This window comes from Leucoraja erinacea, chromosome 14 (assembly GCF_028641065.1).
Source record: "Leucoraja erinacea ecotype New England chromosome 14, Leri_hhj_1, whole genome shotgun sequence".
Classification (NCBI taxonomy): Eukaryota; Metazoa; Chordata; class Chondrichthyes; order Rajiformes; family Rajidae; genus Leucoraja; species Leucoraja erinaceus.
In genome coordinates, this window is record NC_073390.1 from 35872003 (window position 1) to 35894757 (window position 22755).

The 22755-nt window shown below is 42.9% G+C and overlaps 1 protein-coding gene across 1 annotated transcript in view; it reads left to right on the top strand.

Moving 5' to 3' along the window:
• The window catches only part of LOC129703570 (heparan-sulfate 6-O-sulfotransferase 1-like), a 293264-nt gene extending 274952 nt beyond the window's left edge, over positions 1-18312 (top strand). The window contains exon 3 of the mRNA XM_055646157.1: positions 14781-18312. Within this exon, the coding sequence (XP_055502132.1) occupies positions 14781-15486 (706 nt within the window). The 3' untranslated portion in view covers positions 15487-18312. The remainder of the gene's footprint in view (positions 1-14780) is intronic.
• The last annotated feature ends 4443 nt before the right edge of the window (positions 18313-22755 follow it).

Sequence of the window (22755 nt, forward strand, 5' to 3'; positions counted from 1 at the left end):
TAAAGTGGTATAAGTATAACTCCCCACCACACTCTCCCCTTCCCTTTAGTGCAGAGACACGGCGCGGAAACAGAGCCTAAGATCCACCCGGTCCGGGCAGACCATCGGCCTGGATAGAGTGGATGTGGAGAGGATGTTTACACTAGTGGGAGAGTCTAGCACCAGAGGGCACTGCCTCAGAATGACACCTGGGTGTCATGGTACACCAGTCATTGAAACCTTTAAAATGGAAATGAGGAGGAATCTATTGGAGAAATCTGTGGAATTCATTGCCAAGTATTGCTGTGAAGGCCAAGCCATTGAGTATTTTTAAAGCAGAGATTGACAGATTCTTGATTAGTAAGGGTGTCAGGGGTTATGGGGAGAAGGCAGGAGAATGGGGTTGGGAGGGGGAGATAGATCAGCCATGATTGAATGGCAGAATAGACTTGAAGAGCCAAATGGCCTAATTCTGCTCCTATAACTGATGAACCCCTAGAATTCTTGCTTGGCACCCCTCTAGTCCCTTGGTTCAATCTGAATTTAATTTAACTCAAATTAAATTTAACTTAAATCTAAGCTTGCGTGTTATTATCATGTTTGTTTAGAGTCATAGACAAATTCTGCCAGACATCTCATCTTTTTATAGGCATCAATTAAAGGGCCTGTCCCACTTACGCAATTTTTTCGGCAACTGCCGGCACCCGTCATAGTCCAGCGGCAACCAGAAAATGGTACGACTTTTGGGCGACTACTCACGACCATACAGACGTCACCCGCGACCATGTGGTGACAGCCAAGTCGCCTTTAGTCGCCGAAAAAATCGAGCAAGTGGGATAGGCCCTTTAATCCCCATTCAGACTCCTTTGTTTAAAACAACGACAACCTCAGCATAATTAGGCTTCTCCAGTCCAGGTAACGTCTTCAACAAAACTCTCTGCTGGTAAGACATCCTTTGTGTGATGTTATGACCAGAAGTGTACACGGTATTCTCACTTCCATTCCACACGTTGATGAAGTTTTGGCTTCTGTTACGGCTCCTTGTCATTTTGAAAAGCTGTGTAGAATGTGAAAGCAAAGAGGTTGTGAGGAATGTTTACAAAGCATTGCTGGAGCCTTGGGCCATGTATTGCATTCAGGGCTGACTGCCATGTATTAGCAGGGTGAGTGTGCAGAAGGCATCTAAAAGACACCCAAAATTGAGGACTTGGGTATATTGAAGAGAAACTGTTACCCTTGAGGGGTGGTGGTGGAGGCAGATACGATAGTGGTGTTTGAGAGGATAGACACAGGGAAGTGCTGGGAACGGAGGGATATGGAGCATGTACAGGCAGAGGAAATCAGTTTCGCTTGGCATCAAACATGTGGGCCTGTTCTATGTGTAAGAATGAACTGCAAATGCTGGTGTACACCAAAGATGGACACAAAATGTTGGCGTAACTCAGCGGGTCAGGCAGCATCTCTGGAGAAAAGGAAGTGGTGATGTTTTGGGTCGAGACCCCTCAACAGGCAGAGAGATGATGAAGGGTCTTGACCCGAAACAGAAGGGTTGGTAACAGCTGGAGGATTTCAGTCAAGTGATAAAACTGAAGGGCAGATAAGGATTTTTTTTTTTTAAGCAGCAAGTTGCTCTGATCTGGAGTGCACTGCCTGAAGAGGCGATGAAAGCAGTTTCAGTTGTGGCTTTTGAAAATGAACCAAATTAATACTTGAAGGAGAAAGCAATTACATGGTTTTGGGGAAAGAACAGGGGCAGGGACTAATTGTTTAGCTCTTTCAAAGTGCTGGCATAGGCATGATGCACTGAACGGCCTTCGTCTGTGATTCATGGCTCAATGATTGCAAATTGGTTTTACGTGATTTTATTTTTAAAAGCATGCTTGAATGGAATTACTGAAACAATACACTGTCACATTTTGTAAAACGCTGGAAAATATCTCATATGAATTACTACATTTAAACAATAGCCACTTCCATTTTATCAATGGCCTTTAATGCAGCAACAAACAGGTCAATTATCTAATTCCTGTTTTGGGAATCTTGCCGTGGACACAGACTCCAGAAACAGGAATCAGATAATTGGCCTGTTCTGCTGTTATGATTGAGAAAGTATTGTCAGGTTTAGTTTAGAGATACAGCGCTGAAACAGGCCCACTGAGTCCACGTCGACCAATGTTCCCGCACCCTGCCATTATCCTACACACTAGGGACAATTTACAATTATACCAAGTCAATTAACCTACAAATCTGTATGTCTTTGGGGTGTGGGAGGGAACCGGAGATCCCAGAGAAAACACACGCAGGACATGGGGACAACATACATATAGTACCTGCAGTCAGATAGTTTGTGCAGTCAGGATGGAATCTGGGTCACTGGCGCAGTGAGGCAGCAACTCTACCCCTGCGCCACCGTGCCGCCATCAATAATTTATTCATTTCCAAGTAATCCAGCAGCATCTGTCTGTTTAGTTGCATGTTAAAGACAATGCTTGGGTCTAGTCTAATTTCCTAACCATATCGCATCCTCCACTGACCAAAGATCACTAGAGAGTTATGATTTAATTTTATTTGTTGGATCTTGTTGCACACCTGATTCCACCTGCTTAACTGTGAATATACACAGGGCTATTTTGATTGTTAGCAAATACCATAAACCGGGCAGAAACATGTTTTACTACCCTTGAAGTAGCAAGGTATTCCTAAAAATGCATAGGTATGAATGTCCGCATTGTTTGAATATTGGTTATAACTTTGTCCTTCGTTGTCAGAACTGCACGGAAAGAACAGATATGCAGGATACTACGGTGCTCTTTCTGTTAACCGGGAGAAAGAACATAAAACAGTACAGGACAGGATGTTGGTGCCGAACGTGATGCCAAGTTAAACTGATCTCGTCTGCCTGTACATGAACCAAATTCCTTAATTCCCTGCACTTCCAAGAGTCTGTCTAAAAGCCTCTTGAACACCTCTAGCTGGACAACCAATGAGAATAGATTGACGTTATTTATTGGAATGATTTGCACCCTAATCATGAAGGAAAACCAGTATTCCTTGCCTGAAATCTTGAGAAAGGAAAAAATCGTCACTGCTTTTAAAGGCACTTGGACATGACCTTGCATGGGCCCAGAATCGAATGTGAAATTAAATCAGATACGTCGTCTTAGGCACAATGAACAGCAAATGACCATTGCCTGTGCTGCAGATGACTACTGTTCTTCAACTAGGTGGTAACAAAATTGGTCAGTGGAAATAAGAGTAAGAAAATAGATCGTTTTGTTTACTATCACATTTTATGAGAGGTGCCAAAGAGGTCTGAAGAAGGGTTTCGGCCCGAAACGTTGCCTATTTTCTTTGTTCCATAGACGCTGCTGCACTCGCTGAGTTTCTCCAGCATTTTTGTGTACCTTATGAGAGGTGCCAAATTGATTATTTCAAGGTTGTTAGTATTGAAGTCATTTATACATAGTAACATCCCCGAATATCAAGAAATCAAGTGTTCGGCTACGTTCTTAAATGGTATTCATTGAGAGAGGAATGGCCAGGGCATGAAGGGAGCTCCTAAATTACCTTGAAGGTAGACACAAAATGCTGGAGTAACAACGGGACAGGCAGCATCTCTGGAGAGAAGGAATGGGGGACGTATCGGAATTACCTTGTGCACTTTCTTGCCTTTCCATGTAGTATAGTGCATGGCACTGCCCTCAGGGACAAACTGCTGCAACAGTTTATGGTACTGAATTTTAAGTTAGTTTGTTTGACTTTCTGTAAATAATTTCAACTGACCGACCGGTGTGGAAATTTTGCTCAAAACAGGCAGTGTATGCAGATGTGTTTCTTGGACGGCCGTCTTCCGACTAAATTTCTAAACTCTCAGTCAGGATGTTAAGAGTTTGCAGAGAACACAAGCTCGAGCCTCGCGTGTGCACCTGGAGTAGAGGAGAGGAACCTTTAATTAACACCCCAATCAAAAGCATAATATGACAGATGCTGAATGCTCCTTCAGAACTAAGCTGGCTCCAGCTTCTTCAACATCATCAAGTTGTTTATGTTGGAGCAAGAATAAGTGAATTGTACTACGTTTTCCAAGCCTGCAAACCTCAAAATGGTTTCAGGCAGTGGATTTGACTTAGTGCCAGACCACTGCTTGGTTAATGCCCAGTGACTTGATTGAATGAAGGAATGAGGGCAAGTTTTATGATGGGAATGTTTTTACTGCAAGGTTTTGTGTTTAAATCTCTGGAAGCTATTACATTGTTCTATTATTTGAAGCAAGAAATCCGCTTTGTGTCTTGCCAATTCCACCACTATTAAAGCTATTTTGATATATTAAACTAAAACACAAAAGAAAATGATTTCAGATTTCAGAGCTGGAAACCCAAAACTTCAATTTTTTAAATTAACCACAATTGCTATCTAATGGCCAGAATGGAAGTGTTTTCACGTGAGAGTTTCTGCATGTTGATCGAGTGTTGTTTCTTGGCCTCTTGTGATGTTTCCATTCATGCATGTTCACATGTGTGCCAACCAAGAACATTATTCGTGGAATTCACATGAAAATTGTTTCTGGACTGAGGTATCGTGGTCCTCGTCTGCAAGTTAATAACCGAGGTCTTCGGGAAAAGCTGAGGTATAATGGTTTTCAAAGAACAAAACTAGTTCCAGGTGACTCCTATGTAACAATGGTTCGGGTTACGGAAAGTCACCTTCGGAGAATTAATGGACCACTGACAAAAAATTTGAGGTTGGCAATAAAATTGGTTCTCACGGAATTTATATGGATGAAGAAGTAACTAAATCAACACAAACGTTTTTCTTGAAACTCGCATTTGATGCATACACTGATGGTTGGCTTCACGTTATGGAAAATCGCAACAGGCCCTTTACCAGGGGGACAAACACATAATGTGAGAGTTGGTTAGTTTAGTTAAGAGATACAGTGCAGAAACAGGCCCTTCGGCCTACCGTGTCCGCGTCGACCAGTGATCCGTGTCGACCGGTGATCACCGCACACAAACACTATCCAACATTTACACTATTTTACCGAAGCCAATGAACCTTGTACGTCTTTAGAGTGTGTGAGGAAACCGGAGCTCCAGGGGAACCCACAAAGGTCCAGGGGAATGTACAAACTTCATATAGACAGCACCTGTAGTCAGGATCGAACCCGGGTCTTTGGCGCTGTAAGGCAGCATCTCTACAGCTGCGCCTTCATGCAGTTCATTATCTTTCTTCATGTGTTCTATCATGTTGGAAGATCAGGCTGGTAATTGCAGTGGTTATAGTGCCATTTGAATCATGTCCGACAGAATACCATCCCAACTTTATTACTGGTTCGGTAGCCAGTTGCACTTGATCTTTTTCGTCCAGTCACAGATTTTTTTTTTCCAATTTGCACCTCAATTCTCCTGTTTTATACTGAGGGCACAGTTATAGTCGGAGGAATTGCTGAACGGTCATGGCAGTCACTTTAGCAGTTTGGATTTGTTCTGAGATCTTGCTTGGGCACCAAAGGGGTCACGTCACGTGATACTCTCCTAATATAATAATACTTCCACTTGCCACTCTCCTCCAGAGGCACAGTCTTCACCGCCACATTTTATTCTCCTCGTACCAGCACCACCACTACTGTTTTACCCGCTGTCCCATTCCACCAGCATCACCATCCCCACCCCCTCCAACACTGCCTCGTCTGTTACCACAACCCTCACGAACCACACCACAGACGTAAAGGGCCTGTCCCACGAGCATGTGACTCCATGCGGCAAGCGCGACGTAAAGGGCCGGTTCCACCAGCATGCGCCTGCATTCAGCAAGCGCGACCTAACGTGGTCGCTTGAGCTGTACAGCCTCGCGGGGCCGGTCCTACTTCGATCGCCGGAGCCGTATGGAGTTGTGCGGAGCTGGTCCTGACATCGCGCTGGGCTCCGAAAAATTGACCGTGTTCAAAAATTCTGCGCGGCAACCGCCTGCCGGCCCGCAGCCGCCTCGATACCGTACGTCACACGCGAACTTCCCGCGGACTTCCCTCGAACTTTGTGTCACTCACTCAACCTCCGCGCGGTCCCCGCTTCTGGTTTGGTCGCGCTTGCTGCATGCAGGCGCATGCTGGTGGGACCGGCCCTTTAGGTCACGCTTGCCGCATGGAGTCGCATGCTCATGGGACAGGCTCTTAAGTTCCATCACCATTGGTACCACCACCATCTTCTCCACTGCAGACACTTGCTTTGTGTGGGGTCAAAGAGAGATGCAGCACAGAAACAGTCCTTCATCCTTCCCATCCACACCATGCAAAACTATTTTTACACTTGCCCTGCCTATTTTATTTCCTCCACGTTTCCATCAGCTCACTCCAGATTCTACCACTCTCCTGCACACAAAGGGCCATTGGCACTGAATGTACTAATCCATAACCACACCATTATGCAAACTCCGCACGGTCAGGATTGAACCTGAGTCACCGGAGCTGAGGCCGTAGATCCACCAGCCTCGCTCTGTGCCACGTTCTCTTTCTGGCACTGTTCTCTTTTGGGAATTCAACATCTCATGAGGTGACATTCTGCACCTTCTGAGGCCACTTGCTTTCTAGCTTCATCCACTGAAGATCTTCTGATTCCATCCTTCATGGTGCAGACACTTTAGCATTCACATGGAACTGCAGATGCTGGTTTACCAAAAAAAAGGCACAAAGTGCTGAGAAACTTAGCAGGTGAGAGGCAGCGTCTCTGGAGAACATGGATAGATGATGTTTCGAGTAGGGACAAATTGAAGAAGGATCCCGACCCAAAACATCATCTATTCATGTTCTGCAGAGATGCTGCATGACCCACTACGTTACTGCAACACTTTGTGTCTTTTTTTTAATGAAACTGCTGAGTTCACAGCACCAGTGAAAACAAATGTGTTAATGCTGTAAGAAAGATAGAGAAACACACTGTTATTCCTTGTAACATAGCATTATGTGTTGGTTATTATTCGCACATTCGCACACAGACACAGGGAAAAGCTTTGTTTGCTGCTATCCAGCCAAATCAGACAATACATGAGTACAATCGAGCCATACACAAGTACAACAAGTACAATGCAAAGAAATTAGTACCAGAGTACAGAATATAATGTTACAGACTCATAGCATTTGTTACTGGGAAAAAGTACAAGGGCTGCATTGAGGTAGGTTTGAAGATTGGAACTCTACCCTAGCTTAGTTGGGGGGGGGGGGTTAGAGAAGAATATGTTACTTAATATGATGCTATGTGTTTAAAGGTTTTTCTATCCTCTGCCCACAGGATAGGGGAGACAAGGGAATGACTGTGGTGTAAATAGTCCTTGATTACATTGGCTGCTTTCCTGAGCCAGCATGGAGCGCACATGGAATCAACGGTGGGGATGCTGGTCTGTGTGATGGACTGGGCAGGGGCTACATCCACAGCACTGTAATTTCTTAGTCTTGGGCAGAGCTGTTGCCAAACCAAGCAGTGATTCATCCCGATAGGATGCTTTCTATGGTGCATCTATCTGTCTTATGTTGCTTTAGGTTTTGCGTTTATTATTGTCACATGTACCAAGGTACAGTGAAAAGCTTGGTTGTGCATGCTATCTAAACAGGTCAATATAATCAAGTCAAACTCAAGAATACTAGGTTGAATGAAGGGGAAGATACAGAATGCAGAATCTAATACTCAGCATTGTAATGCAACAGTTTGATAGACTGAAATCCAATATCCACAATGGGGCGAGAAGTAAATCAGACAGTTTCCTAATTTATGTCGGACCATTCAGAAGCCTGATAACAGAGGGGATGCTGTTCCTGAGTTTGATCGTGTGTGCTTTCACATTTCTGTATCTTCTGACCAACAGGAGACGGAAGAAAGAATGACCGGGGTGGGAAAAGTCTTTGATTGTGTTGGCTGCATTTCCGAGGCATCGAGGAGTATAGGTGGAATCGATGGTGGGAAGTGTGGTCTGTGTGATGGTTTGGGAATTATTTCAATAGCTCACAACAAATGAATGGTGATGAGGCAGCAAAGTGGATAAGTATTTGTAAAAGAATAGGGTTCCCGTGGAAAAAAAAGTAGAAAAGAGGGATTAGATAATTCTACTTGATGGGTCAAATTTTGTCATTTGTTTCCATCGTAATAGTTATAATGTAACACAATCCTGTTTATATCCCTCTGGAGAGAGCTTGTATTCTCAATCAAGAACACAACTCCCTTACACTCGAAAGAAACACATTTCAGCTCATCGTTACCATTGAGCAAAATCTTTGCAATTAATTTGCCCCTGTTGTTTTGCATAGCTCGGTTCAATCTACACCTCTCTGTGTTGTCCTCATGCCATCTTCATCAAGCGTGCTAATATTCATGACTGCTTATAGCCATCATAATTGGTTTCAAACTGACAACACTGTGACAGTTAGTATTATTTTAATGTGGAACCATTGGAAACCTGCCGGATGCTCCAAATTCAATTAGTTAGCCATGTAATGTGCTCCATTCCTGTGCAGGTTTACTCTTGGGATAACAGTTAGCATTTTATTTTTTAAAGACTGCTTTGAATCCATTGGATATTCTTGGTCAGGGGAACAGGATATCGGGTTGTAGATTGCCCCTGACTCATCAATCAGACATGTTCAATGGCAGACATAGACTGTTCTGGCTCCTTTGTACGTGTGCCAGGTTTAAATGATGTGATTGCGAATTAATCTGTTCCCCCACTACTGTAACATGTGAAGGAAGGAATGCTGGAAGATAGACATGAAACGCTGGAGTAACTCATCGGGACAGGCAGCATATCTGGAGAAGCTGAAGAAGGGTCTCGAGCCGAAACGTCACCCATTCCTTCTCTCCAGAGATGCGGCCTGTCCCGCTGAGTTACTCCAGCATTTTGTGTTTGTGCTCTACTCTAACATACGTTTTCCAGGATTCTCATTTCAATTTATGTTCTGAAGTTGTATTAACACAGGCTGATACATGTTGGCTTCTCTCCCCATTTGTTTATCATTGCCATCCCTGCAATTTTTTTAAGTAGAATGTAATCTGCACTGTAGATTTCTCCCTAGTGAATGTAAGGACTTGCCTCAGTGCGACATGAAGTCAGGTGGGGAGGGGAGACTTGTGCGAGCACAACCCCAGCACGGGTAGGATGTGTAGGAAAGAACTGCAGATGCTGAATTAAATCAAAGGTAGATACAAAATGCTGGAGTAACTCAGTGGGGCAGGCAGCATCTCTGGAGAGAAGGAATGGGTGACATTTCGGGTCGAGACCCTTCTTCAGACGGGTAAATTTCTAAACAATATTGAGTCACAGGTAACTGCAGTTGCCAGTTTACAAAAAAGAGACATAAAGTGCTGGAGCAACTCAGCGGGTCCGGCAGCATCTCTGGAGAACATGGATAGGTGACGTTTCAATAGACAATAGGTGCAGGAGTAGGCCATTCGGCCCTTCGAGCCAGCACCGCCATTCAATGTGATCATGGCTGATCATCCCCAATCAGTACCCCGTTCCTGCCCTCTCCCCATATCCCCTGACCACTATTTTTAAGAGCCCTATCTAACTCTCTTGAAAGCATCCAGCGAACCTGCCTTCACCGCCTTCAGAGGCAGAGAATTCCACAGACTCACCACTCTCTGTGAGGAAAAGTGTTTCCTCGTCTCCGTTCTAAATGGCTTACCCCTTATTCTTAAACTGTGGCCCCTGGTTCTGGACTCCCCCAACATCGGGAACATGTTTCCTGCCTCTAGCGCGTCCAAACCCTTAACAATCTTATATGTTTCAATGAGATATCCTCTCATCCTTCTAAACTCCAGAGTCTACAAGCCCAGCTGCTCCATTCTCTCAGCATATGACATTCCCGCCATCCTGGGAATTAACCTTGTAAACCTACGCTGCACTCCCTCAATAGGCATAACGAGCCGCTACGATATATCTACAGATCCTGTGGACTAGTTACGAACATTCTGCGAGTTTGAAAACTCGGGAGATTTCGTGAATAACTCGGGAAAGTGGGACAGGCCCATTTAATGAGACATGGCAAAGAGAAAAATAAACAGCGTTACAGCTACAGAGAAACTGCAGACCAAAAAAAATACAAGGGCTGCAATGAGATAGATTGGGAGATTGCACATCCCTGCTTATCAAAATCCTGTCCACCTCTGCCTTAAATATGTTCAAAGATTCTGCCCCTACCACCCTTAGAAGAAAACTGTTTCAAAGCCTTCTGAGAGAAAACAGTTTGTCTGACCTTCCTCTTAAATAAGTAGCTATTTATTATTAAACAGTAATCCTTAATTCTGGATTCTTCCCGAAGGGTAAATATTTTCTTCATATCTACCCTGTCAGAACAATGTGGAATCTTATTTGTTTCAATCATGTCTCCTTCACTCTCATAAATCACAGCAACTCGCCTCCCTTCCTTTTGCTCTTCTGTGGGATGTTTTCTGCATTTAATGTTTCCAGAGCTGCTTGATTAACTGCAGATAATTCCACAATGCTCTTGGACAAGATATTTCAGGTTCTTTGACTCCAGGAAAAGTTAGCAGCCTCACAGTTCCAGTGATCCGTTCAATCCTGACCTCCGGTGCTGACTGTGTGGAGTTTGCATATTTTCACTCTGACTGTCTGGGTTTCTTCTGGGAGATCCAGTTTCCTCCCTCAGCTCAAAGACACACAGCTGGATAGGTTAATTTTCCACTGTAAATTGTCCCTGGCGTGTAAATAAGTGGTCGAATCTGGCAGGATTTGTTGGGAATAGGGGGAGATTAACATGGGATTGGTGAAAATGGTGATGATAGGTATGGAGACAGAGGTCCAAAGGAGCTGTGTCCATGTTGTATGACACTGTAGAAGCAAAACAGTATACTTCATGGTTGTGATTGCGCTAGTTGCATTTCCAAGGTCTTTTTGTTCTACATAGAAAGCATCACTGACTTGGGAGACATTACAGAAAAAGCCGAGGGAAATTGTTGCATGTCACTTTGTAGATTGGATGTACTGCAGCTTGGTTTGCCAGCAGTGAAAAGAGTCAATGTTTGGTGTAGTGGACAGTGTTTTAATAGGGGGCAGCACAGTGCAAGGCGGCAGAGCTACTGCCTGACAGCGCCAGAGACCCAGGTTCGGTCCTGACTATGGGTGCAGTGTGTACAGACTCCCCGTTACTGCGTGGGTTTTCTGTGGGTGTAGGTTTGTAGGTTAATTGGCTTATGCAAAATAATTTTCCCTAGTTTGTATGATAGTGCTGTGTCCATGTTGGACACAGCACTATCAGTAGGCAACTGGACACAGCAACCCAGTGCTGTGTCCATGTATGGGCGGATCTTTGATCGGTGGGCCGAAGGGCCTGTTTCCCTAAAGTCTAAAGAGTGGATTTTGTTGCCCTGGTTACTGTTGAGAATTTTTAGGAGCTATTGAAGTTGTACTCACACAGAGAAATAGAGAGTCTTCCATCATACTCCTAACCTCTGCCATGTAGGTGGGGAAAGGCTTTGGGTAGTCAGGGAGTATGTCACTCAACACAGACTAATCTTGTACCATGCCGAGCGCTGATCAGATATCATGTTCTTAGATTGGGAGAAAGATATTTTTACTAATATAGCCAGAAAACAAACAGAATCATCAAAGTATCTACACTTCCTTGTGTCAAAATCAAAACTAACCGTTTTACCAATTTGCTAGCATGCCAAATGTATCCAGACAGCATGTCAAACAAGACCATGTTTGTTCACATTCACTTGGCCATCATTGCTGCTAAGTCAGTGAGAATACAGTGGGTAAAGACTCCTTTTAGAACTACTGCTGACTAGAACACATCACAAGTGCTAAATATGGTATCAAACTACACAGCTGTTGACGTGTTCTTATGTTAACAGTATTTACGAGACTGATACAGTTATGTTCCTGCTCAGTAATGAACACTCACCAGTTGCCTACTCTCAATGTGGGAGGTTCAGGAGCGGTAATCTTTGCATGCCGTTAATCTCCTTTAAACTTCTTGCTTGCCACTTAGCTCGGTGGTTTTACAAGTCAGACCCACTCTCCTCTCAGCCACACGCTATTAATAAATGGAGTGCCTGGCAAATTCTCAGGGAGCTTACTCTCTCAGTTCATCAACTCTTCTTTTCTCCAACCAAGAATGGAATTTATGTTTCGTTTGGAGATGCAGTGCAGAAACAGGCACTTCGGCCCACCGAGTCCACGCCGACCAGCGATCCCTGCACACTAGCACTACCGTACACACATGAGGGACAATTTACAATTTCACCAATTAGCCTACAAACCTGTACGTCTTTGGAGTGTGGGAGGAAACCGGAGCATCCGGAGAAAACCCACACGGCCACGGTGTGAATGTACAAACCGTACAGATTGCACCCGAGGTCTGGATTGAACCCGGGTCTCTGGCGCTGTAAGGCAGCAACTCGACCGCCGTGCCACCCCCAACTGTGTTGAATTTAAACAGAATCCTGTTGTGTGGCATACTCGGAGAATTACCTTCACCTACTGAGCCAAAAGGAAAGATTAGTGAAATGTTTTATCCCAGAAATCATGATCTGGCCCAACATGAGTCTTACCCACAGCAGCAAGTTCCAGTGTGCTGTGAAATCACAAAGAACAGTTGCATTCAGGGGAGCTTTCAGTGATGCCCTTTGGTGATAGACAGTATGCACATGAAGCATAGAAACCATTTTGTTGTACATTTTTCTCAGCCTCTCTCGATCAAGAGCCTCATTCATGAGAAATTATCAGCAGCTCCTGTTATGTTCCTTGCATTTTTGCTATCAGATAAACTGTTATCACGTAAGCATGGTGTTAAATAAATATTGACTTAATTTTCAATTTATAAGCAACAAAGTATCATGTTGTCCAGCAGAATTAAGTTAATTTTCATACTGCATGTCGTATGAAGTACAGAGATTATATCTGCCCTATAAGCAATCTTTTGAAAAGCAGTAATGAGGTAAACTGCATTCCTGGATTATTCTTGACAGATAATGAATTGTGCATTATTTATGTAATCACTTTAGCTTTCAGTTCAATTTATTCCAGGATAGGCAGCAATCAGCCTAATTTTCAGATGGGTTTTTTTTTTTTCGAAACCCTGCCTGTAGACATCAACTTGGCAGCCTGTGTGTTCTCGGGAACAAAAGCCTGAGCTAAATTGCTGGCAATTTCTCCTGAAATCAGCCCCTCATTACTCAAATATTTGCTTAGCTTAAGAGGCAGGAACAGCCAGCAATTATTTCTGGAATCTGCACATTTTCTGAATGGTTCGACTGACGCCTTGAGAGGTTTTGAAGCGAGCCTGTGGACAATTCCTGAAAGGGACCCCTTGCCAGGAATTTCTCATTCCTGAAACAGCCTCACGACTTTGTCCCAGGTTCATGATGGGGCGGACCTCAGCAAAACGCGATGCCAACATATGTGCAGAAAGGAACTGCAGGTGCTGGTATATACCAAAGGTAGACACAAAATGCTGGAGTAACTCAGCGGGACAGGCAGCATCTCTGGTGAGAAAGGATGAATGACGTTTCGGGTCGGGATCCTTCTTCTGACTCCAACCCAGGTGGCAAGAATTTGTTAATTAATTGAGGGCAGTTCAGTATCACCCTCTCATTGGAAGGGAACATTTTAATCCTATGAGCACATTCAGGCATGATGGGGTAATTTTATTTTTGTGTCCCTTAACACTTTTGCAGGAGTAGAACTAGCTTGGTTAAGGGCCTGTCACACTTACGCCATTTTTTCATAGTTGCAGCAGGTTGCCGAAAATTTTCATAACGTTGAAAGTTCAGCGGCGACCAGAAAAAGGTACGACTTTTTGGGCAACTACTCATAACCATACAGACGTCATCCCGTTAAAATTTTCGGCAACCTGTTGCGACTATGACGGGTGCCGGCAGTCGACGAAAAAAATCGAGTAAGTGGGACAGGCCCTTTAGGCAACTTGGTCAGCACGGACGATTTGGGACGTGATGCCTGGTTTCTTGCTGGTTCACGGTAGACAATTGTGGTAACTCACAGAGTCAATTTAGAGTGTCCAATTTTCCTGGTCGTTGACAGTGGTAACATCTACAGTTAACTAAACTTCCCCCCAACTAGCTCCCCACCCCACCCCCATACTCAACCTTACATATAAATGGAGTCATGTTAAAAGTTTTATAAGACATTTGGATATGTACATGGATAGGAGGTGTTAGGAGGGCTATGCAGGCAAGTGGGACTGGTCAGGTTATGCTCCTGTCCCACTTAGGAAACCTGAACGGAAACCTCTGGAGACTTTGCGCCCCACTCAAGATTTCTGTGCGGTTCCCGGAGGTTTTTGTCAGTCTCCCTACCTGCTCCCACTACCTGCAACCTCCGGGAACCGCATGGAAACCTTGCGTGGGGCGCAAAGTCTCCAGAGGTTTCCGTTCAGGTTTCCTAAGTGGGACAGGGGCATTAGGCAACTTGGTCTGCATGAGATGGCCCGAAAGGCCTATTTGTATGCCGTGTAGCTCTGACTCTATGGCATTGTTAGAATTCCATTGTGACAATCTGCCCTTGGCTTTAAATGGTTCCATAATGTAATTTCATGGCACATCCTCGTCAAATATTAAATTGACGTAACCCAAGTCATTAAGTAAGCTATGTTAAGTAAGCTAGGGCCAACTGAAAGTCTGAATTCCATACTAATGTTGGTCTGATAGCATTATGATTAAAAGGTCCGTAATAATCAATGGTGGAGCCGGAAGAGAAATGTAACTAGATCAGATCATTTAGCTACCACAGTTAAGATGATTGAAATGTAATGTATTCCTTTTGTCCACCTGCAGGAAATTCTATTACATCACCATGTTAAGAGATCCGGTTTCGCGCTACCTGAGTGAGTGGAGGCATGTCCAACGCGGGGCCACGTGGAAGACATCTCTCCACATGTGTGATGGGAGGACACCAACGCCTGACGAGTTGCCATCTTGCTATGAGGGGAATGACTGGTCAGGTTGCACACTTAAGCAGTTCATGGATTGTCCATTCAACCTGGCCAACAATCGACAGGTACGAATGCTCGCCGATCTCAGTCTGGTGGGTTGCTACAACATGTCCTTTATTACTGAGAGGAAGAGGGCTCAGATACTTTTGGAAAGCGCCAAGAAGAACCTCAAAGATATGGCTTTCTTTGGTTTGACTGAATTCCAAAGGAAAACACAGTATTTGTTTGAGAGAACTTTTCATTTACTGTTCATTAAACCCTTCATACAGTTCAACAGTACCCGTGCATCAGGTGTGGAGACTGATAATGAGACAATCCATAGGATTGAGGAGCTAAATGACCTAGACGTGCAACTGTATGACTATGCAAAAGACCTTTTCCAACAGCGATTCCAGTACAAGAGGCAGTTAGAAAGGATGGAGCGGAGGATACACAATCAGGAGGAGCATCATCAACAGAAGATCCCTGAGGAACTGCCCAAAGAGGAAATGGAAGAACAAGGGCGAGTGCCCACGGAAGATTACATGAGCCATATTGAGAAATGGTAGCCATGGTGCGCCATGGCTTGCATCAAGTTCTTAAAACTTTTGGTCTTCTAGATCATTACGAATCTCGGAGGTTTAAAGAAAATTTTTATGTCTGTAATTTTGAAATTAATCTGTAAAACAGAGATGTTTGCTTCAGAGCAGTATGGGTCTTTCTCAACTAGATGCACATGGATCTGGAAACAGAATCAAGCCAGGATACTCCAATGTGATCCAAAGGCACGATCCATTGACCCAATGCAGTGGATATGTATGCAGTTATGAACAGTGGATAACAAGACTTTCCAACTGCATTGTGACACTTGTAAACACATTCTCCAACAGGAAACTAATTGTGTTTTCTTCAACTTAGTAACTCATGCTGTTTAACTCTCAACATGATATGCAGTTGTGTTCATTTTACCGTTTCATGGTTTTGAGAAATTTAAAAATTCAGGGTTGAGATTTTATACAACCACTGGCCAAGTGAACCACTGAGTAAGAGCATTCCCAGTCTAATTCAATCCGGTCACTGAACTTTCTTTCTTCCAGTTTTTAGCTTCCCAACTCCTATCCTGACGGTCTTGACTGCATCACTAGAGTGCTGATCCACGGACATCGGTCGCCCTCCATGTTTCTCGTCCAAATGATCGTAATGTCCTTCGTGTGAATTATCCAACCTGAGGCAGTATACAGACATCACTCACTCAGTATACAGACATCAGTCACCATATATTAAGCAAGAGTGAGAGCCTAGCCGATTTTAATGTTTGTTTGGTAGACACCCAATGCTGGAGTAACTCAGCGGGGCAGGCAGCATCTCGAGGGAAGGAATGGGTGACATTTCGGGTCGAGACCCTTCTTCAGACTGATTTTTGTTTTGTTTTAATTTGATTTAATTTTTGTTTTTTGTCCTTCCCTTTTCCCCCTTTCCGACGCCTTGAACAACATGGCTTGTGGTAGATCCCTTGCCTTGGGTGAGATGGGCTAACCCACCACAGACTGTGGATCAAGCTTTTACACCTTCTTAATCTGTGAGAATCTAAGGCTGACTTTGCCCTGAAGCCCATCTGAATAATCAGTAATAATGTTCATATTGCTCAGTGTTCAGTTTATTAATGCCATGTAGCAATTATGCACACACTCATCTCATCTGAGCCGGTTGTTGAGGAAACTTAGTAGGTAGAGCAAATTCATGCAGGAAACTTTAAAATAAGATTATTTTATTTCTACATAGTAATAGGAATCACACGTTTTGTCAGGACTAAGTTTAAAGAAAAAAAGAATGTTGTACCTTTTATAATTTTCTCAGCCATTCTGTAATAATCTATTTAATCTTTTCAACATTGTAAGTCACGAACCACATCATGCCCATTGCAGTACATTTTGTAGCTGTTCATGCCAGGTACCAACTGAAAACTGCGTTAAATGTAATGGATTTGCTGAAAGACACAAAGCGTTTCGGTCCCTGCAAATGACCATTTTAATCTAGGACCTTGGTTGAAAATGAGCAATGCATACCTTTGTTTCTAGACAATGGAAACAGGGCCTGGGACACAGTTCACACAAAGCATCAGGTCACTTTCTCAATCGAGATTAACTTCAATATTCTTGAGCTTGGTTCTTTGAAAACTGATTATCAGTCATAATTCAGAAGTCGTCATGGTATTTTTTAGCAAATCCATCAACAGCTCTGACTGATCGGACATTCACTTTTCTGAAGGGTATAATCTTAGTTCACCCATTTATACACATGATAAAGCCATGGCATACTTTATAATTGTACCACCTGAAGGGGGAAGGATCCCGCAACATATCTTCCCCTCCTGTTGTTGGTTACTCAAGATCTTGGGTAATTCCTCAGTACCAGTTCAACGAAAGAAACAACCAGGTTACATTGGGTGAATGAACATGTATGTCTGCACCACTATATATTTAACCATCTACAATCTCAGACACACATTGGACATTCGCCAATTTCAGAGAAAATGTCAAAGGTAAATATGGTTTCCATCTGTACAAACTGTTGTGGCTCCCTGAGTTTCAAGAGTCATTGGAGGTGTAAAATATTCTAAATTTGGGTAATAAGTTATTTGTAATGCTCAAAAAAATAGAAATAATAGTAGGCTGATGCTGAGCGACAACAGATGATGCCTGGGGTTCTCTATGGAAACTTTGAAATGGATCATCTTGTCAAACAATCTACATTTATAAATGCAAAATCTGTGTAACCTGGATATAAATACGGCTGCTTTTTGAAATTCTAATTTACTATTATTTTTGCTCTGTTGTTGTCAATGTTCAAAGGTTTTTACCTCCAAACTCCAGCAAAGTGAAGAGACAGCAGCAGGGGCTTTTATTTTATATGTTGTGCTTATCCAGCCTTCATGATTAATCATTTTGCCTGGGTGCACTTGATTTCAACAAATGCAGTAACATTTTGGGAGCCAAGTTTGTTCCCGTTTAAATCGCTGCAAAGCCATATAGGGAGTCTCGCTGGTTAATGGAAATGAAATAGACCAGTGAACGTTCAGTACAATTTCCATTTTCCCCAGGTACCAAACTCCAGCATTTAAAGGGGAGCGGCAACTTTGTAGCGAGTACTTGGATAGGCTCTGTTTCTGGAACAGTTGCGGGTTTCATATGTTATGTTTGATTAAAGAAAAGACAAATAACTTGTAGTCGCAGATGTGATTGGTAATGCAGCTATGTAATCTCACTCCCAACAGACCTGCTGGCTGTTATTCACCGGGAGTAATGGGCTTATATTTCTGGGTGAAAATTTTAACATGTTTTGATATATGTCATTGAGAAACAAATGGATAAAATAAATGAATCTGTTTAAATGGCTTTGCTGTCTACGTCACTGTTATCCATCATATAACACGCAATAACATTTCCCCCACAAAGATAGACACAAAGTGCTGGAGTAACTCAGTGGATCCCTTCTGCAGTTCTTTGTTTCAACATTTTCACCAATATTTGTTGTTCTTGTCAATATTTCAGCCATTGAGCTCAGTGATGATATGTTATGGTACTGCTTCATTCATTTTAATAGTACCACATTTAATTTTGAATGGGGTTTAATTTTTTAAGTACCACCTTCCACCTTATTAAGTTTCTATCGGAAACAAAATGACCGCAGAAATGTTTGAATCACTAATTGAAAGGGTTAAAGGAACAACTTTTCGCAGAATATTTTTCAAACAAACTTTCTGTAAACTTGTACTGTGTTGTAAATCTGGAAGCCAAATGGTTTATTTGCTTTTGTTGGGGTGAAATATGAGAACATGCTCAACAAAGGTAAGTGGAAAATACTTGGAATAGCAAAGAATAATGGTTTGTTATACTTGGTCCATGATTGAAGGGGTTGAAGGTGTGTCTGGTCTTTCTAAGTCTTCCTCATGGATGAGGAATGTGCCATATGAACAGTGAGTCTCTTTACTCCAGAGCTATTATTCTCTTTGGCTTCTTCCATATCATAAATGCATTCCTGACGCAGATGTGGGTATCTGTTTGGTAAGTATATGAAACCTATTCCTCAAATTGTTTCTCCTGAAAATCCATTACTGTTAAATACTCTATAAAACGTTTTTTTTTTTATTTTATTGTGCTGTTTAACCTTATTTTGATAAGCCCTTCTCTGGGTACTCAAAAGTGTGCATGCAATTGTTTTAGAAGATAGAAAAGTACAATAGAGAAACAGGCCCTTCAGCCTACAATGTCTGTGCCAAACATGAAGCCCAGTTAAACTTATCTTCCCTGCCTGTGTGGGATCCATATCCATTCTTTCCATATGTGCCCATTGAAAACCGCCTTAAATACTACTATTGTAACTGCCACCACCACCACCTCATGCAGCACATTACACGCTGCATTAAAAAAAACTTACCCTGCACATCTCCTTTAAACTTTGCCCCTTGCATCTTAAAGTTATGCAGTCTAATCGTTGACATTTCCACCCTGGGGAAAAAGGTTATGCCCGTCTACCTTATCTATGCCTAACTTATTTCGATAAATTATGATTAAGAACATTATTAAACTTGGGTGATATCTCCTCCCACATTATATCTTTCATAAGCAAAAGATTGGCCAGTTCATTGGCTATATTTAAGAGGGAGTTAGATGTGGCCCTTGTGGCTAAGGGGATCAGGGGGTATGGAGAGAAGGCAGGTACGGGATACTGAGTTGGATGATCAGCCATGATCATATTGAATGGCGGTGCAGGCTCGAAGGGCCGAATGGCCTACTCCCGCAGCTAAGTTCTCTGTTTCTAAAGGAATAAAATGACATTTTAAATGAAAGTACTTTGAAGGGATGTTCCCTGCTTTCAACAATTAGGATGTAAACCTCGCCAGCTTCAGTTTAATTTAAAGGCAGCGAATCAAAAAACTGATGGCTGGAGTTTTCCACCGCAATAATCTAATCCAAGATCTTGCCCCTTCTCTCCGCAGCAAGTTGTTGATCGCAGCGGCTTTCAATGGTGTTCATTTAGAGTTTCCCGAATGGGTGAGCGAGCAATCACTAAGTCAGGTGACTTATCAAGGACATTGTAATAGCTCCAGAAAGCAAGAGATGAGGCAGAACTGAGAATCCCTGCTGCTGAATTCACCAACATTGCCATTTTCATAATATATGTGATTGACGATAGATTTATGGCACTGGACGCTGAGATTTGTTAATCTCTTTTAAAATCAGAAAGTGACCAAGTTAAGTTTTAATTGCATCTTGTAGAAAATTGAATTAAGATTATTTTTTTTGGTTAGTTGCAGCATCATTTCCAATGATTTATTTTAAGTATTCAAAGCATGACATTCCCGTGACTTTAAGGTTGGACGTAAGATGTTGCTGGAAAGACCAGGGGTTATGGGGAGTAGGCAGGAGAATGGGGTTGAGAGGGAAAGATAGATCAGCCATGATTGAAGTGCAGAGTAGACTTGGTGGGCCGAATTGCCTAATTCAGCTCCTAAAACATTAACTATCCAGCACTGCAGTTTCCTGTCCATTTTATAGTTTATTGGCCTGGTTACATATGATAACAGATGTTCTGTTGATAGCATCTTGTTGGAAAAGCCACCTCACCAACGAACCCCACTGCTAAGAAATCAGCAGAAACCCTTTTAAGCTGTCTATAATAATAATAATAATATATTTTATTGTCATTGCACATAGGTGCAACGAGATTTGGTTTGCAGCTTCCATCTGATAGTCATAACTTAAACAACTAATAAAATTTAAATTTAGATACCCCGAGAAACATGATTTATAAAAAAAGAACAGTAAAACAGTCTAAAGTGCAAATATGTCTGTGCCGGGTAGATGTGCGTGAATACAGTTAATGGGGGGGGGGGGGGGGGCACTCAGCAGGGCCGGTTCAGAGCAGCGATAGCTCTGGGGATGAAGCTGTTCCTGAGTCTGGAGGTGCGGGCGTAGAAGGCCTTGTAACGTCTGCCGGAAGGTAGGAGTTCGAACAGACTATTACAAGGGTGTGAGTAGTCTTTGTGGATGCTGACAGCCTTCATGAGGCACCGTGTGTAGTAGATGCCCTCCAAGGCTGGTAGCTGTGTCCCAATAATCTTCTGCGCCCTGTGGATGACGCGCTGAAGAGCTCTCATCGCCGCCTCCGTGCAGCTGAGATACCACACAGAGATGCCATGTGTTAGTATGCTCTCTGAGGTGCTGCGGTAGAAGGTTGCCAGCAGCTGTTGGGGCAGACCAGTCTTTTTCAATGTTCTTAGGAAGAACAGTCGTTGCTGTGCCTTCTTGACCAGCGCAGCGGTGTTGGTGGACCATGTGAAGTCCTAAGATGTGAATGGTGGGCCCTTTCACCAGCAGAGAGCAAAACCAGGACCGCTAACTCTCATTTCACAGATACTGCTCGAAGTGTTGAATATTTCCAATCTTCTCTGTTCATTTCCGGGTCTTGCAGTAATTGCCGTATTTTAATTTTAAACAGTTCACCACCCATCTGTTCAAATTGATTCAGCCCACAACACTAAATTGATAAATGCGATGGTAAAAATGAACATAGTGGACTGCTTAAAAGTCCCAGGATCTGCTGGATGCTTAGTCTCCAGTGGAGTTCCTGACAATCTCACAGCAGGGACATCGTTGAAGAAGTTAGTGTGATTGTTGCAGCAAAAACCATGTTGTTGGGACACTGCCAAATGTTTATTCCCTCACTGGCGAGCTTTCTCTCAGCATTCTAGTGCAATTGCAGACTTTTACAAAAGGTTTCTGGGGTCATTACTACATCACCATCTATATCTATATCATCATTTATCACACGAATAATGTTTTAGTACATATTAGTATAATATATTAAGAATGATGAATTCAAAACCACTTTATGGCTAATCTATGATAGGCACAAAATGCTGGAGCATTTGATCACTTGGGCCTATTTTGATCTTCGGTCCAACTATGTTTAAACCGAGACGATAAATAAGACCGCTTCCCCTGTCACTGTAACATTAATTATTTCATCCACAGGTTAGTTTAATTGTGTGGGAAGGAACTGCAGATGCTGGTTTAAACCAAAGATAGACACAAAACGCTGGAGCAACCCAGCGAGGCAGGCAGTATATCTGGAGAGAAGGAATGGGTTACGTTTCGGGTCAAGACCCTTCTTCAGAAAGATGGTCCTCAGTCTGAAGAAGAGTCTCGACCCAAAACGTCAACCATTCCTTCTCTGCAGAGAGGCTGCCTGTCCCGCTGAGTTACTCCAGCATTTTGTATCTATGACCGATTAGTTTGTCATGTGTACCAAGGTATTGTGAAAAACTCTTGTGCTAACCAGTCAGCGGGAAGACTATACATGATTACAATCTAGCCATCCACGGTGTAGAGATACATGATAAAGTGAATAATGTTTAGTGCAAAATAAAGTCCTGTAAAGTCGGATTGAAGATAGTCCTAGGGTCTTCAATGAGGTAGATAGTAGCTCAGGACTATCAGTATCTCTACTTGTTGATGGGATGATTCAGTTGCCTGATAACAGCTGGGAAGAAACGGACCAAATCTTAAATACATCCAATGACTGAGCATCCTTAGCCCTCTGGTGGAGAATTGGAAAGATTAATAACCCACAAAGGAAAAAATATGTAGCTCATGCTCTTCAAATGAAAAGAATCTTTTTTTAACTGTTAACATTATGATTCTTCCAATATAGACCCTCCAGCTAGCGGAAGCAACTTCCCATTTCAATGCCCTTTCAGAAACGTAAGTTTTACTATCACCTTTCATTCTTAGATACAATCAATATTAGTGGTCAAAGGCCTACTGTCAAGAATA